The sequence below is a fragment of the Ricinus communis genome, chromosome 8 (assembly GCF_019578655.1).
Source record: "Ricinus communis isolate WT05 ecotype wild-type chromosome 8, ASM1957865v1, whole genome shotgun sequence".
Classification (NCBI taxonomy): domain Eukaryota; kingdom Viridiplantae; phylum Streptophyta; class Magnoliopsida; order Malpighiales; family Euphorbiaceae; genus Ricinus; species Ricinus communis.
The window spans coordinates 8,992,481-9,009,343 of record NC_063263.1 but is presented as its reverse complement, the minus strand read 5'-3'; the positions used below and the strand labels follow the sequence as shown (position 1 = coordinate 9,009,343).

Genomic DNA, 16,863 nt, shown 5'->3' with positions numbered 1-16,863 from the left:
CTCTTTCTTTTTTATCAAGAACTTGATTTAATTATTTTAGATTTTTAATTTATATATAAATTTTTTCATATATAATTTATCTATAATTTAAAATTTTAAATAATTATATATTTGGTAAAATTGAGTTTGTTTATCGAGCTTGAAATCGAATTGAGTCTAAATTTAACTCGTTTATATAAATATAGAGCTAACAACGAGCTAATCTCGAATTCAGGTTGTTTATATATTTGTACCTTTTCCCTCCTCACTTGCCGAGTCTGACATCCGTCTCTGTCAATTACGCCAACTGTAATAGCGGCAACTGTAAAGACCACCAACGATAAAAACTCCTACCAAATTAAACCAACATTTAATTACGTTAGCTCCCTGTTTTCTCAACTAAAATGTATCCCTCATTTAAGACTTTCAACAAACATACTAAGAGCATCTACACCTCTCTCCATTATTACCACAGCTCTTCCTGTTCTCTACTCCGCGATCAGTATCCTTATCTATTCTTCACGCGTTTTAAAGCTCCCCCTAATTCTTCTTTCTCTCTTTCGTCTCTTGGTTTTGCCTCTAGCTTCTCTTGTTCTCGTTTTTACTCTTGTAACTACCTCCCTTAATTTTTCTTTTGTCTTGATGTTCTTTGTTTGTTTTTGGCAATTTTGATTTCTTTTTGTTTTTCTTGTACCGATTTTTTGTCTGTTTATTGTTCGAAGAAATGACTGGCTCAAAAGTTTTTAATTGATTTTCACATTATTAAAATTGTATTCCTTTTTGTCTGTAAAGAAAAAATGGATAAAGTTGAATTTCTTTAATGAATCAGTGTGGCAACTCAAGTCCTTCTTAAATGGGTGTTTTAAAAAAGTAATAAAATATTACAGTGACATAGTTTCGATCTTTTTTTCTTTCTAAATAATAGTTACGGTGGAAACGGATTTGTACATATTGTTTAATTTCCTGTTGATTTTTGGTCAATTTATTGCAGCACAAGATTGTCGCACATTTATGGAGGTGGTCAGATCAGTTTATAAACAGGGAAGTGCAGCTGCAGATAGCATTGCTATTAGAGCTGATCAAAAGAGTTACACTTATGCACAACTTATATCATCTGCATGGAATGTATCTAATTTGTTGTGTAATGCTGGATTAAAGACTGTGAGTTGAAATTAACATTATTATCTTCACTTGTATTTGAAGCATTGTGGAAAGTTATTTACAAGAGTTGGTTACTTGTTCATGTTTTTCTGTGTGAAAATTTAGTTAAAGTTGCTTCCTTTTATTATTTGAACTTACAACAACTAGCAAACACTGAAATCTTTCTTCTAGGCTGATGGTGTAGGAGAAAATGGGCAACTTGGTGGAGCTCGAATAGGAATTGTGGCTAAACCTTCAGCTGAATTTGTTGCTGGAGTATTAGCAACTTGGTTTAGTGGAGGTGTTGCAGTTCCCCTCGCACTTAGCTACCCTGAGACTGAGCTCTTGCATGTGATGAATGATTCAGTCTGTCTAAATCCTATCTTCTTTTTTTCCCTTTACTTTTAAAGAAAAAGATAATGCTAGACTGCAAGATCTTCATTAACTAATTTTGCTTAGTGAATCAAGTCTTGTGAATCTCTTATTGTCCTTTGATATGTAGGAAATATCTATGGTACTGAGTACTGAAGATTATTGTGAGTTGATGCAAAATGTTGCTGCTAAAAGTGCTGCTCAATTTTCCATCATTCCATCTGTTGCCAGTTTTCCTTCACAGACAAGTGCACATTGTCATTCACAAATTGGAGCAGTGGATGCAGATAGAGGTTTGTTGAAGAATATTGAGAATTTGTAAGATAGATGGTTTGTCAAATTTATAAGTCCTTGTTCTTTTCACTGCACTCTTGCACATGCCATTCTATTGTATCATAAGACTTTATCTTATTCTTTGTGCAGGTGAAGATCCTGCCCTGATTGTCTATACAAGTGGCACAACAGGTAAACCTAAAGGTGCTGTTCATACTCACAAAAGTATCTTTGCGCAGGTAATTGTCTGATTACTATTTACCTCAAAAGTTTGACCCCTATGATAAGGCTGTACTTCTGAGTAAAAAGTGCCAATAGTCAGTAGTTACAGATTATTGATAACACATAATCTCATGGTAGCTAACTGCCAAAAGATTGATGTGTTTTATCATAATTATGCTTTAACCTGCAATTATACTCTCAAAATAGAATTTGTAAATGCTGATGACAGTTACTGAAGACAGATAACACATCTTCTTTTGTGGTCCCTTCCTAATTTAATGTTTTATCTTATCATTAACTCTGCTGAAATTTTGCTAAAATGTAGGTTCAAACCTTGGCAGAAGCTTGGGAGTATACATCTACTGATCAGTTTCTCCATTGTCTACCACTGCATCATATCCTTGAAGTCATACTTGGATTTCTATATTAATGTTTGCAAAATAATTGCAGTTGAAAACCTGCTGATGCTATTATCTTCTTTAGCAGGTCATGCTCAAATTTGTGCCAAACTGATCCTTAACTTATAACATACACGTTCATGGACTTTTCAATGCTCTATTTGCCCCTATTTATGCAGGTTCTACGGTAATTGTTATATTTATGCTAGTTTCAGTAGATGCATGAGTTTGTATATACTCGCACATATTCCTATTAAAGTTAAAGTTCATATGGTTGGTCAATTTGGTAGGCTGTAATGCATATGTATTCACATTTTTGAAGGTTGAGTTTATGCCAAAATTTAGTGTGAGGGGAATCTGGCAAAGATGGCAGGAATCATATCCATTAAATGGGAATAAGGCGGGCGATGCTATAACAGTGTTTACAGGAGTGAGTCTATTCCTTATTTCAATTATGCATTTGCAGATATAGTGAAATTTTTACTGATCAAATCACTTCAGTACATGAGAAATGGCATAATTTTTCTGGACTCTGTATTCTGTATCTCAAGTTTTCGTCTCTGTTAGTTTAGTTCATGATCTAGTTTAAATTCTCTGATTTATAGATCTTAAATGACTTCTATCACATACTTGCCATTGTGGTTTGTGCTTTACTTCAAGTATATGTTATGGTGTCAAAAGGAAGCATGCTAGGAACACCTTAATATTGTCATTCTATAAAACATCCTACTTTCTTCTTGTGGAGTTTGAATTTAAATCCCAACTTTTAAGAATATTATGCTTGCGAAGGTGAATCTATCAGCATAGTGTAGGAATGCCATTTGATTTTATAATCTACAGGTTCCAACCATGTACACTCGATTGATACAAGGTTATGAAGCAATGAACCCAGAGCTTCAAGCAGCCTCTGCCTCTGCTGCAAAACAACTTCGGCTAATGGTATATAGACCAAAAAATCTCGTTCATATCTCTTTTGATTCAAAATTTTGCAGCGATTTATTTAATCAGTTGAGTTTTACTAGATTGTGTGAAATTTATTCTGGAAATAGTCTGCTTGGTTGCTGGGATGTTAGTTCTATCTTGTAAATTGGGATCAATAACCTCATTGCTTTCCCTGTCAAAGTCAGCTGCTAAATGGTTGACTATAAGCTAAACTTCTTGTTGTATTTTGCCAGATGTGTGGCTCCTCGGCACTTCCTCTTCCTGTCATGGAACGGTGGGAAGCCATCACTGGACACCGTCTTCTGGAAAGATATGGCATGACTGAGGTGACAGATATATTTATAATGTGGAAGTGTGCATCTTAAATTTTATTTCAAATAATATAATTGTCATGGTTCGGTCATTAGTTTGTCATGGCAATATCGAATCCCTTCAGAGGTGAACGGAAGGCAGGCACCGTTGGCAAACCATTTCCTGGAGTGCAGGTTTATTTGCTGTTAATTTTTTAATAAATATATTTTACTTCTTTGTTGCCTTTTTTCTTTTCAGTGACTCCTTCGTCTTACATCTATGTACTCTATAGGTGAAGATTGTACAAGATGACAGTGAAAATGATACAACTGGGGTGGGTGAACTGTGTGTCAAAAGCCCTTCATTGTTCAAGGAGTATTGGAAACTTCCTAAGGTACTGCAGCCTATTGTTTGATCCTTTATCCTCTTTCAGATATTTCTTCCTTTGCACATTGATTTCATTTTTTTGGTTTTCTCTTTGGAAATGCTTTTTTTTTTTTTAAATATTATTCTATAGGATATTTCTATTTTTCTGATAATGGAATAATATTTGCTAATTTTCTTCTATCACATTGTCTCTGAGATTTATTTGTTCTGATTAAGACTTGTGTTTAGAGCAATGAGGTATAATAAAGACTTTAACTGGCTGATTTACTAAGCTTAACCCATTGATAACTCTGCAGGTAACCAATGAATCATTTACTGATGACGGCTTCTTCAAGACCGGGGATGCTGGTAAAATAGATGAAGATGGATACTACGTCATTTTGGGACGTAAGGAGTGCTATATATCTCGTGTTCTACTAGGGTTTATTTGTTGCATTTTTCTTGCAAACTTGCCTTTTACTCAGGACAAATCCTGTCTGCTCACCAAGGCATGTTTTTTGTTCTTATAACCTGCAATGTCTGGTAGAATGGTATTTCAATCCTGCTGGTTGGTAAATATTATGGTTGTCTTCCATCTGGTTCAGAGTGGTATATCTGTGCAATTTTCTTCAGTGCAGACACAATGTTCATGACTACAATAAAATTCAATTGGTGTTGTCTGCATTGAATAAGACTTGCATCCGAAATTCGGTCTCCTACCCCTTTTCCCCTCTTTCCTCCATTGGATGCAATATACTCATTCATTTTTCTTGGCATACCGCCTTATATTAATTTAACAACCATGAAATAGGAAAACTGTACTAGTATTTTAGTATAATGGCTTGAAAAATATGGTAGATCCAATTTCTGCTGCACTGGTCCTTCCTGTTGAAGCCCATATCTATTTGATGTTACATTTCAGGTACAAGTGCTGATATTATGAAAGTTGGAGGATATAAATTATCAGCATTAGAAATTGAATCGACTCTTTTGGAGGTGACTATTTCTCTTTTCCTCTGCTCTGATTCCATGGTAAAACATGGCTGCTGCTATAGCACATAATTTTGTTTCTTAAAATTGGATGTACAAAGTGGAGGAAAATAGTTTGACCATAAGTTCTAAGAAAGAAAAGTACAACTAAAGTATTTTGCTTTGATATTGTACAGCACCCAGCTGTTGCAGAATGCTGCGTTTTGGGTTTGCCGGACAAAGATTACGGAGATGCTGTGAGTGCAATTGTAGTGCTAGAAGAAGCAGCAAAGAGAATTAGAGAGGAACAGTCGAGGCCCCCTCTAAGCTTGGAAGAACTCTGTGACTGGGCTAAAGACAAACTTGCACCATACAAGGTATTATAGAGGACACTGCATGTCCATCTCTTTTCTTTTGTCCGATGTTGTTTTGAACTTTTGTTTCATGAATGATAAAGTACTATATCAGTGGTGGGATGTAGATTTTTCTTCATTAATCATGCAAAGTGCATAAAGTGGGAAGCTTGGAAAAGTTCACTGCCGGAGCTGGCCACTGAAGCCAAATTCTTAGTCTTTAAATAGTGCGTCTTATCAGTTTCATTTTTGAATTGATTGTTTTTGTATATTTATTTGTTTTTGTTGCAGTAGTAGGTATCTAAGCAGTAGCTAAAACTTGATCCTGATAGTCACATCTGTTCTTTTTTTTTTTTTTTTTTTTTATTTTAATTCGGATTCATCAAATGTTTATAACCTTGTTCGAGTATTTACTATATCTCTTCTTTTCCCAGCTTCCTAGTCGATTGTTCTTGTGGGACTCGCTGCCTCGTAATGCTATGGGAAAGGTACGTATATTACTTCCATCTTGTTGTTTTGCAAGAAGAATAATGTACTAGCCATAATGCCTCTCCATGTCAATTCCAGGTGAACAAGAAAGAGCTCAAAAAAGTGCTGGCTGCTGAACAGTAAATTTATTTGGTCAAAGGCAACGCCTTGATATATGGTGCTTTCTAGTTTGAAGCAGAACTGGGGAAGTCCTTAGCTTTTATCATTTTTCCCTCAGGAATGCTGGGATATACTACAGAAACACATATGAAACTTGGAGAGTATCAGAGAGTTAGTTTAGCCTGATATCAACTAGTTTCCAGTCTTTATGAGAGGATATAATTATTTAATTTCTTTGTGGTTTATCCAAGTGATTGGATGTATGCCACTATATCCCAGTTAGATATGTTAGAATTCAAATGGGTCAAGCCTCTACTTGATTGACTTGTAAATCTCAAGTTATTGCGAGCAGCTTACGAATATGCAATAAGAAAAGACAAAAATTAAATAATACAATCTGATTACTATTTTGTTGTATACTCCTGCAAAACCTTTCTCATTTAATGTAAAGCTGATCGGAATTAATCATATAAAATTATATTTCTTTTCTGACACATTCATTTTAGCATTCTTATTTTCTCAACAATCACTTTAGAAACGTATTATCCCCTTAAAGTTATCCCCAATATTCACTGCCATACATCATTGCATGCCTTATTGCAGTGCAGTCGAGCTTATTTTTGTATTAGAGTCACAACAATTAAAAATTTCTGACAATTTGATTCCGATTAGCTATTATTATTATTTTGTTTATAAATAATAATGTAATTTTTAAGTTTAATAACTTTCAATTTTGTTATTTAATTATCAGATATAATGAAAAGTCAATAATTTAATAAAATTAATATAATATTTAAACTCATATTATCATCTAAAAATAAAATACTTACTTAAAATTGTTGAAAAATAAAACTAAATAATTTTTTTCTTTATTTATTCGCATGTGCGATGGCTGTTCAAGTCCATATAAGAAATGGGTCCATATAAGGAATGGTGCTGTTAGATGTAGGAAATAAATTCTTATTTTTCTCATTAAAAAAAAAAAAGAGAAAATACAAAAACATTCATCTTCGTTATTTGCTTCTACACTTAGAAGACTATAATTTTTTTTGTGATAAATAAATATCTCGTGATTTAATTTTACTATTTATAAATTAATGTTTTTAGATTTTTATGATTTAATATTAGTATAATATTTATTTTTAATAATAAAATTAATTTATAGGTGATTTACTATCAAATCAACTATTCAAATATTTCTAAATATATTTTATTTTATTTTAAAATTATTTTCAATAAAATTAAAATATATATTAATATTATTTAACTTGAGCTCAATGTAGTTAGTTTTATATTAAATCATTTAATAAATGATTTTGTTATTAAAAATAAATAATATATTAATATTAAATCATAAAAATTTAAAATATTAATTTATAAAATAATAAAAATATAAAAAATAAATCACATGATACTAAAAGATTAGAGTTGCTTAAGTACAAGTGTCAGCATTTGACACTTTTCTGTAATCTTCCCAAAAAAGAAAAGGGAAATAATTTCCAAGACTTCCACTAAAAAGCCGGCAATTACTATGTTGTCATTGATTGGTCCAAAAGAAAATAAGAAGACAAGCTCACAGAAGCATGCAGTTGCAGAATTCTCTTTTCAGACAAAAAGTAGATAGAGATATGGAAGATGATGAGAGAGTCAAGACAGCAAACAAATGGCTCGAAAACATATCAAAGGGAATTACAAGTCACCAATTGGAAGCCTTGTCCCTTGATGGCCTCAAAATTGTGCACTCACATGAGGGTTTTATACTCTGTAATTTTGTTGTCTCCAATCGCATAACAGTCAGTTTTTCTTTTTCTTTTTTCTTTTAAAATAAAAGGTTTCCCTTTCATTTAAAGGAATATGAATTATGAGGCTAATTGTTTTTTTACATGATTTTATAGGATGGTGATGGAAATTGGAAGGTTGGAGCTATGGCTACATTAATTGATGATGTTGGTGCAGCTGCTATTTACTCTTTGATTGGTCATATCAAAGTATCCCTGGATTTCAACATTTCTTATTATTCCACTGCTAAGACTCAGGTACCCTTTCTTTATCTAATTATGATCTTTCTTGATGGAGTCATAAATTGTTGATGCTATTACTTATTTCTTTAATTGAATATTAGCTAACTTGAGTTTTAGTTAAAATTGTACAAGAATTATGCACCAATCAATTAGAGAATGAATTTAATCTATGCAGTATGCAGAATTATTCTTTGGCTTAATAACCAGAAAAACTCATTAACTTTCACCACTTCTTTCAAATGTAGGACTATGAAAATTGTGTTAAATGTAGCACAAAATTCAACTATTCCACTAAGAATTCTGAAATGTTTTACTGCAAAAGATAAATGGGTTTAATCTCTATAACTAGTATAAATGATGATAAAGTCAAGAATAGGCATCACAATTATCGAATTTTTCGTTACATATTTGATTCATGCTGGGTTTCACACAACTTTGGTAGTTCATGCTACAATTTAAAGAAAAAAAGAAGAAGATGAAGAAGGAGAAATAGTAGTTCTTGCTATATTTGAAAAATTGGTGAAAATTTATTATCAGGTAGGACCGAGACGCTTGTTTCATGATTCACATAGCTGAATAAATATGTAAGAGAAATAGCACATCCCTGTATTCTATGTATGAATTTTTGTGAAATGGTCATATTAATATATGATTAGGTTTCATAGTTTATCCACTCTTATAGAGGCAAAAGGTAATAATACGAGAAAAATCAGGTTCTTCCTGTTGTTTATTCACTTTTGCTAATTGTTAGGAAGAAGTGGAGATAGAGGCAAAGGTTGTAGGGGAGAAGGGGAAGCTAATGTCAGTTGTGACAGAGGTAAGAAAGAAAGATAATGGACAACTAATTGCTTTGGGCAGGCAATGGATGGCCTCTAGCAATGTTACCAGTAAAGCAAGTAAGCTTTGAGGACTAGACCTGTAATGGACAAGATTATGGAGAAGAACATCAATTTAAGGCATCATCATTTTGCAATAGTCTGCTATGCATTTCAGAGAATCCGCAGATCACTTGAGCTAATTGAAAATTTTGATTCAGTGTTAGTTGTATACTTGCTGTTCTATATTGATCAGAAAGTCCCACTTCAAATTTATGGTTTTTGTTCAAGTGTTTGCTGATTGTTTCAATGATCTTTTGATTATATCAAGAGCTTTAGGTCAATTCTGTCATGCCAGATCAATTGTGTGACAAATTTAATGTGACCATCCAGAAAAGCAGCACAGTCATTCTCCAATTGTTAAACATTTTGTACAGGCAATTGAGGCTCCATCATGCTTTTGTATCATATCTAAAGATGTGCTGCTTGCCATTATTCATCAGGATCTACGAAATTACTTGTGCAATTTACTGATAGTATACCTCCTTTTTAGTTATAGTGAGTCTGATTATGTGGAACAACTAATTGATGATCCTTCAAGAACCTGGAGGAAAGAGGAGCTTATTAGGTTATTCGCTAGAGAGGAATCAGAAGTGAAGCAGTGGAAAAATTCCTGATAGGTGCTGATTCTCATCAGGAAGATTTGGTATTCTGGCATTTCGACGGGTGAACTAAAGCTACTGCTTGTTTCGGGGTTTGGAATCTTGAGATCTTGCCAAAGGTCAAACCATTGCTTTGGAGTGGAGAGCTAAGAAGAAAGCCATGGCATGTTAAGTAAACCTTTCCATGTGTTTGATATTCAATTACAGCTCGTCTGTCTTGTATCGCGGGAGATTAAAAGGACCATTGATGTGTTTAGCAGCTATTGAGATTTTTTATGAACAGGATACATAAATGAAAAGATCTCCCTCTTTCACTGCATCTTTCCTTTTACTACAAGAACAAACCCTCAAAACTCTCTCACAACCACTCTCTAATTTGATGATCACTGCATCTTTCCTCTCCTTTCCTTCTGTTAGCATAATTAGCATAAGTAATTTGATTTGATTTAGACTTAAGGTATGCATTTATTGGGCTGTGAGATTAAGATTATGCACATGTATATAATATGAAAACTTAAACTGGCAAATCAGAGCATTGACACATTAATGGCTGCTGATGATATTAATTTACACTGTTAGTAAAATCTAAAACAATTACAACTAATGTGAACTCAAGTTCATGTAATGGAAGACCATTACAACAGGAAATTTCCTTTTTTTAAAACTAAACAGGAAGAGTTGATAATTATATAAAGAGAGTCATGATAACATAAGCTTTAAAATAAAGAGTAGTAAGAGGGAAATGGAAGACCAAAGAGTGAGAATCTCCAAGAAATTGCTTCAACAACTGTTAGACAATTGGATATTTTAACTTTTGAGATCCTATAAAAATCTTTATACGTTGTTGATTTATTGTTTATAAGTTGATTAATTTTAATTTAGTTTTAGCTTAGTTTTCTTATTTCTTGTGGAGAAGTTGTGATAACTCTTCCTTCTTTTTTCTCTTTTTACCTCTCATTTCTTGTTTTGATGTATGTTTTATGCCTTTATCTTAATTTCTTATTTTCACGTCTCAATGTGGAGGATGTAGGATTTAAAGGTCAATTTATACCCTCAATTTAGAGTCAATGATCAATTTATTCGGATTTTAAATTTTTGAACGGTTTTATCCACCAACTTGACAAAAGTAATTAATTCAGTCTGAATTTTCACAAAATTAAGATATTAAATTCCATATATCATACAAGGCAAGTGAATAAAGGACATAATGAATAAGTAAAGTTTATTTTAGTCCTTGAACTTTATATTATGTATTAAATTTAGTAAAATAATTTGTATAATAAAATATTTATTTTAATGTAATTTAATAATAATATCTAACAAAAATAATTAATTTATTAATTTTTAATAAAAAAATTAAATTAAGTAATAAAATTAAACTCATGCAAATTTAAATTTTTATTAAAATTAGAATTTTCTTTAGTTTTTTAAAATAATTAATCTTAATCTCTAATATTTTTAGCATAATTTAATCAAGTGGATAAGAAAATTAGTAATTAGTTGCTAGTATTTAATCTAAATTATTAGTAATTTCATTTTAATTGAGTGTGATACTTAATATAAAGTTTTAAGGATTAAATTGAATTTTACTTATTGATTAGGCCCTTTAATTGAACTTTTACTCGCTTTGCATGATATGTGGAATTCAATATCTTAATTTTGCAGAAATTTGGACTACATTGGCCGCTTTTACCAAATTGGTGGATGAAATTGATCAAAAATTTAAAATTTGAGTAAATTGGCCATTGACTCCAAGTTGAGGGAGCAAATTAACCTTTAAATTGGATCAGTAACATATTTAGTTTTTAGGAAAAACTTCATTAAACTACCTTGTAATTTAACGTATTTTCACTTTAGGGTTTTTGGTTTGCTTTTCTTCACTTTATTACCCTGTGAATATGACTGTTAGCAAATAACAGTCAAATGGTATAATACCATTAAGAGATTCTAACATGGCACGCAATAGCTATTGTTCTTTCAACTGCGATGTCAACACTTGCTAATGGTGTTATGCAATTTGACCATTATTTATTAACGTTCATATTCACAAAATATTAAAATGAAAAAAAAAAAGTAAACCACAAACCCTAAAATAAAAATACTTTAAACCACATAATAGTTTACTGAAGTTTTCCCCATTCTTTTTTTACCAAAGCCTATCATCAATATTCAAAAGCACAGGTCATGGTCTCGATTTCTCATCCTATATATTCTTGTTAGTTCCAATTGAAATTGCATTTTTTTGGATTAATTCTTTATATGCTCTAATGCTCTGGAGAAATCTCTTGGCTATCAAAGGTAATTACACTTTCTTTTAATTTTTTTATCTATTACTTGAATATATGGCTTTTGTTGGATTAACTTAATGTACATGTGAAAGTAAATTGCAAATTTATGTTGTCCGAATGGCATTTGATAAAATGCTTCAATATTGGCTCTTCATTGTTGCTCTATTATGTGGGTATTTTTCTCTTTATTAAAAAACTATGTGAGTAATTTACATGACATTACTTGAGTTAAGCCTTAATTAAGGTTCTAGATTTCTGTTGAATTACATAACACATAAATTTTGATTTTTCCATGTATTTCAAGTAATTCAAAAGAAAGATTGATATATGCCTAATATTTATCTCTATAAGGACTTGGCTATTGCATTAACAAGAACTGGAAAAATGAATCAAGGAATGAAGCTGTGGGAAGCAATGGTCTATAAGCTATTTTATGTTTTGGAAAAATATCAAATATCAACTCTTAAATATTTGAGGGATAAACTCTTGTAATTTTGAATATTTTTATTAATGTTATGTAATATTATAATTCTACGTATTTAATTTAGATATAATTGTATATTATTTTTCTTTTAATAAAATAATTTTAATTTATTATATTTAATTGTTAATATTTAATTATTAAAATAAAAAGTAATGGCAACAGTAATACCAAAACTAAGTATAAATATACTAATAATATTTAAAGAAAATTGTATTAATTAATTATAATAAAAATATCAATAAAAAAAAATTATTTTTAAAATAAAATCAAAAACCAATTTAATTGTCAAATGTGGTGGTTTCTAACTTTAATAATATTTAAAGTAAAATTGTATCAATTAAAAATATCAATCAAAAATTTATTTTTAAAACAAAAATCGGAGACTAATTTAACCACTGCATATGGTAGTTTCTAACTTTAGCTATTACATGATATGGTCGCTAAAGGGTCTCTACGTTGTCTTTTCCGGTTCTATTATTTTAAAATAGAAATCATAATGAGACCATATAGTGACCACTTGTAGAATGGTTCAAACACTAAAATAGATAAAATTCAGCACTGCTGAGGAAAATAATGAAATCATAATTATGAATATTAAAAAACTTTAATACTAATCATTAAAATGAGCTTTATAGATATTTTTGAGAAAAGTATAAAAAAATACTTTGTAGTTTAGCGTTTTTATATTTAAGGGACTGTGGTCTTCTTTTATGACAAAGAAGTATCATATTATTTAATTTCCTTACATTTTTGCTACCTTACAAACGTATATCTTTAAATTTCTATGATTTAATATTAGTATAATATTCATTTTTAATAACAAAATCACTTATTAAATGATTTAGTATATAACTAATTACACTGAATTCGTGTCAAGAAAATTAATATATATTTTTTAATTTTATTAAGAATAAAAATAAATAATTTTTAAAATAAATTATAATATTTTTTAGGAGTATCATGATAATTGATTTGGTGGTAAATCACCTATAAAATAATTGTATTATTGAAATGCAAATTATAATAATATATTAAATTATAAAAATTTAGAGATATTAATTTGTAAGGTAGTTAAAATGTAAGAAAACTAAATTATATGATATTTCTTTATCACGAAAATAATCACAGTCCTCTAAATGCAAAAGCGTCTAACCACAAAGTATGTTTATGTAAGTTTCCCTATATCTTTTATCATGTGGAAAATTTCACAAACCATTTTTACTCTTCAATAATATGTGGCAATTTATGATAATTTTTTAAAGAAGGGCAAGAATGTCTAAAGTTTGCTAATGATATGCTTTTATTAGCTTTTAATAAAAAAAATCAAGAAAATACATAAATCTCTATTTACTTTTTTTAGAATTTTTACACTAATTAAATTTTTTAAAATTTTATTATTAAGAGACATTGAAAAATTAATTAAGATCTTGTTAATTCCATTAAATTAGTATTTAATTATTTAGCAAATATAAAAATAATACATAAAATAGATAAAAAATTATTAATCATTGAGCTTATTTCAATTATTATAATTATATTTTATTATTATTGATAACTCTAGGGTTTGATTTTATTTCAGTAGTGTCAGATTATATCTATTTCAGTGTCTCAAATATTCTACATTGGTGTCATGTTAACTATTATAGTTTTAGTTTATATACTTTGGTGTTTATATATTTCTTTAGTAATGTTTTTTAAATTCTATAACTAACAATATAAATTTAAATTTAAGTATAATCAGTTAATTTTAAAATTTAATTTTTTACTCTTTTTATTATTTTATTATGGTTAATTATATTTATTCTTTTTTAAATAATCATTTTTTATGTTTATTCTTTTCTAAATAATCATTTTATATATTTATTCTTTCCTAAATAATCGTTATAAGATTTTTCAATACTTATTTATACTTCAATTTAGGAATGATTACTTTTATATTACACTAGAAATATTTTATTTTACTTATTTTGCATTAATTTCGTATATCTTAACATTTTATTGCTTTCTTTATTGCTTATATTATTTTATTTTATTTTATGCTAATTTAAATACGTATAAATTTTTACCTTTTATTTTGTTATACCTAATTTTACTTTTTTAGTTTCAATTAATAAAATTTATATTTTCTGTTTTTCATTTTAAAATTTATAATTGTTATGTTTTCATAGTGAGTTTTAATAATTAATGTATATGAATTTTAATATTTAAATATATTATTATTCACACAATAAAAGAGATAATATTTAAATTTATAACTTTTAGCATTTTACTATGATAAAATATCGTAATCTTTAAATTAGAATCAATTTACTTAAATCATTTAAGACAGACAAACGTGTTCATAATTCAAAACTGATTAAATATAATTTTAATTCAAATTAAAATACAACTCATAATTTATATAATGTGTATGATATTTTAGTTAATTAACCTAATTTAAAGTAACATATAGAATAAATCAGACTGAAATTCAATTTATAAATGGGTTTAAACTATATAAAATAATAAAAATATTTATATTATACTAATAGAGAAAAATAATTCAATAATTCGGGTTAATATTGTTCTAAATTGATAATTAATCATACTTTTTATAATTAAATAAAAAATTTAATAAATATTTAAAGTTGATTAAATACAACTATTGATTTATTCTTTATAAAACTCTATTTTTTATGTCACTTATATTATTTTCTTAATTATAGCTTATCATATTAATTCTATTTCTTATTATCTTTCAGACACATGTAAAAATTAGAAAAATTAATTTTCATATGCAAGTTAAAAAATGATAAAATTTCTTTACTGAGCCTGATCTGGTAACACGCGGTACATAATATGTACCATACGGTGTCAGTGATTGGTCAGATCAGAAAGCAGCAAAAGAATAAGAGGACAAGCTCATAGTAGCATGTAGTGGATTCTTGCAGAATTCTCTTTTCAGACAAAAAGTAGATAGACAAGTGGAAGACGATGAGAGAGTCAAGATATTAAACAAATGGCTTGAAAACGTATCAAAAGGAATTACATGTCACCAATTAGAAGCCTTGTCCCTTCATGGCCTCATAATTGTGCACTTACATAAGGGTTTTATACTCTGTAATTTTGTGGTCTCCAATCGCATATCAGTCAGTGTTCTTTTTTCTTTTTAAAAAAGAAAAGGTTTCCCTTTCATTTCTTGTTTCTCTTTTTGTTAAAGGAACATGGATTATGAGGCTAATTAATTACATGATTTTACAGGATGGTGATGGAAATTGGAATGTTGGAGCTATGGCTACACTAATTGATGATGTTGGTGGAGCTGCTATTTAATCTTTGGTTGGTCATATCAAAGTTTCCCTGGATTTCAACTTTTCTTATTATTCCACTGCTAAGATTCAGGTACCCTTTCTTTATCTAATTATGATCTTTCTTTTCTTGTGAATATGGAGTCATAAATTGTTGATGCTATTACTTATGTCTTTAACTGAATATTAGTTGAGTTTTAGTTAAAATTTGTACAAGAATTATGCACCAACCAATTAGAGAATGAATTGAGTTTATGCAGCATGCAGAATTCTTTTAGAAAATTCATTTCTTTCACCACTTTTTTCAAATGTAGCGTGGACTGTGAAAATTGTGTTAAATGTAGCACAAAAATTCAACTAGTCGATTAAGAACTCTGACATGTTTTAACAGCAAAATATAGATGAATTGATCTCATTAACAAGTATACATGATGATGAAGTCAACAACATGATTGCTTTGTGCTAGGTTTCATATAATTTTGATATTTCATGCAATTGAAAGAAAAGAAAAAATAGTAGTTCATGCTATATTTGAAGAATTGGTGAAAGTTCTTGATTTTGTTTCGGTAATTAAGCTTTAATATTAGGTGGGGCTGAAGCGCTTCTTTCGTGATTCACAGCACATCCCGTATCCTATCTATTAATTTTTGTGAAATGGTCTTTTAATATATGATTAAGTTTCATAATTTCGTCCACTGTTATAGCAATTTTAAAGATAATAATACGAAATAAATGAGGTCCTTACTCTTGTCTGTTTATTCACTTCTGCTAACTTTTAGGAAGAAGTGGAGATAGAGGCAAAGGTTACAGGAGAGAAGGGGAAGCTAATGTCAGTTGTGATAGAGGTAAGAAGGAAAGATAATGAACAACTAATTGCTTTAGGTAGGCAATGGATGGCCTCTAACAATATTATCAGTAAAGCAAAGCTTTGAGGGCTTAGACTTGTAATGAACAAGATTATACAGAAGAATATCAAACTCAGGCACCATCATTTTCTAATAGTCTAATATATTTCAGAGAATCAGCATATGGTAGTGCTTCATTTAAGTTGATTGAAAAATTGATTCAGTTCTAGTTGTATACTTGCTGTTGTATATTAATCAGAAAGTCCCACTTCCAATTTATGGTTTTTGTTCAAGTGTTCGCTGATTGACCAATGATCTCTTGATTATATCAAGAGCTTTAGGGCAAGCCTATTATGCCAGATCAATTATGAGACAAATTTAATGTGATCGTTCAGAAAAGCAGCGCAAATCATGCTCCAATTGTTAAACATTTTGTGCAGGCAATTGAAGTTCCATCATGCTTTTGTATCATATCCAAAGATTTCCTGCCTTGCCATTATTCATCAGGATCTAGGAAATTATTTGTGCAATTTACTGATAGTATTCCTGCTTTCTAGTTATAGTGAAT

General features: G+C 29.6%; 2 protein-coding genes and 1 pseudogene across 4 annotated transcripts; all 3 read left to right on the top strand.

The window, feature by feature from the left end:
- Positions 1-246: 246 nt before the first annotated feature.
- LOC8273830 (probable CoA ligase CCL8) lies at positions 247-6,310 on the top strand. Of its 2 annotated transcripts, XM_015717379.3 has the most exons (17): positions 255-588; positions 971-1,140; positions 1,312-1,485; positions 1,622-1,784; positions 1,915-2,003; positions 2,312-2,381; positions 2,519-2,571; positions 2,707-2,814; positions 3,225-3,323; positions 3,560-3,652; positions 3,734-3,811; positions 3,910-4,011; positions 4,301-4,391; positions 4,906-4,979; positions 5,150-5,329; positions 5,740-5,793; positions 5,873-6,310. In XM_015717379.3, exons 1-17 carry the CDS (start codon positions 384-386, stop codon positions 5,915-5,917), a joined length of 1,848 nt encoding a protein of 615 aa, XP_015572865.2. In that variant the 5' UTR covers positions 255-383; the 3' UTR covers positions 5,918-6,310. The 2 variants fall into 2 exon arrangements, 1 of the variants encoding a protein (XP_015572865.2); XR_007217077.1 differs by lacking the exons at positions 5,740-5,793; positions 5,873-6,310 and having other exon boundaries at positions 247-588; positions 4,301-4,492.
- Positions 6,311-7,257: 947 nt separating this feature from the next.
- LOC8273831 lies at positions 7,258-9,710 on the top strand. Of its 2 annotated transcripts, none has more exons than XM_015717330.3 (3): positions 7,258-7,686; positions 7,789-7,929; positions 8,666-9,710. In XM_015717330.3, the coding sequence occupies exons 1-3, from the start codon at positions 7,477-7,479 to the stop codon at positions 8,819-8,821; spliced, it is 507 nt and encodes a 168-aa protein (XP_015572816.1). In that variant the 5' UTR covers positions 7,258-7,476; the 3' UTR covers positions 8,822-9,710. The 2 variants fall into 2 exon arrangements, with proteins under 2 accessions (XP_015572816.1, XP_048233463.1); XM_048377506.1 differs by having other exon boundaries at positions 7,528-7,657.
- Positions 9,711-11,658: 1,948 nt separating this feature from the next.
- On the top strand, positions 11,659-16,863 carry LOC112534353 (annotated as a pseudogene).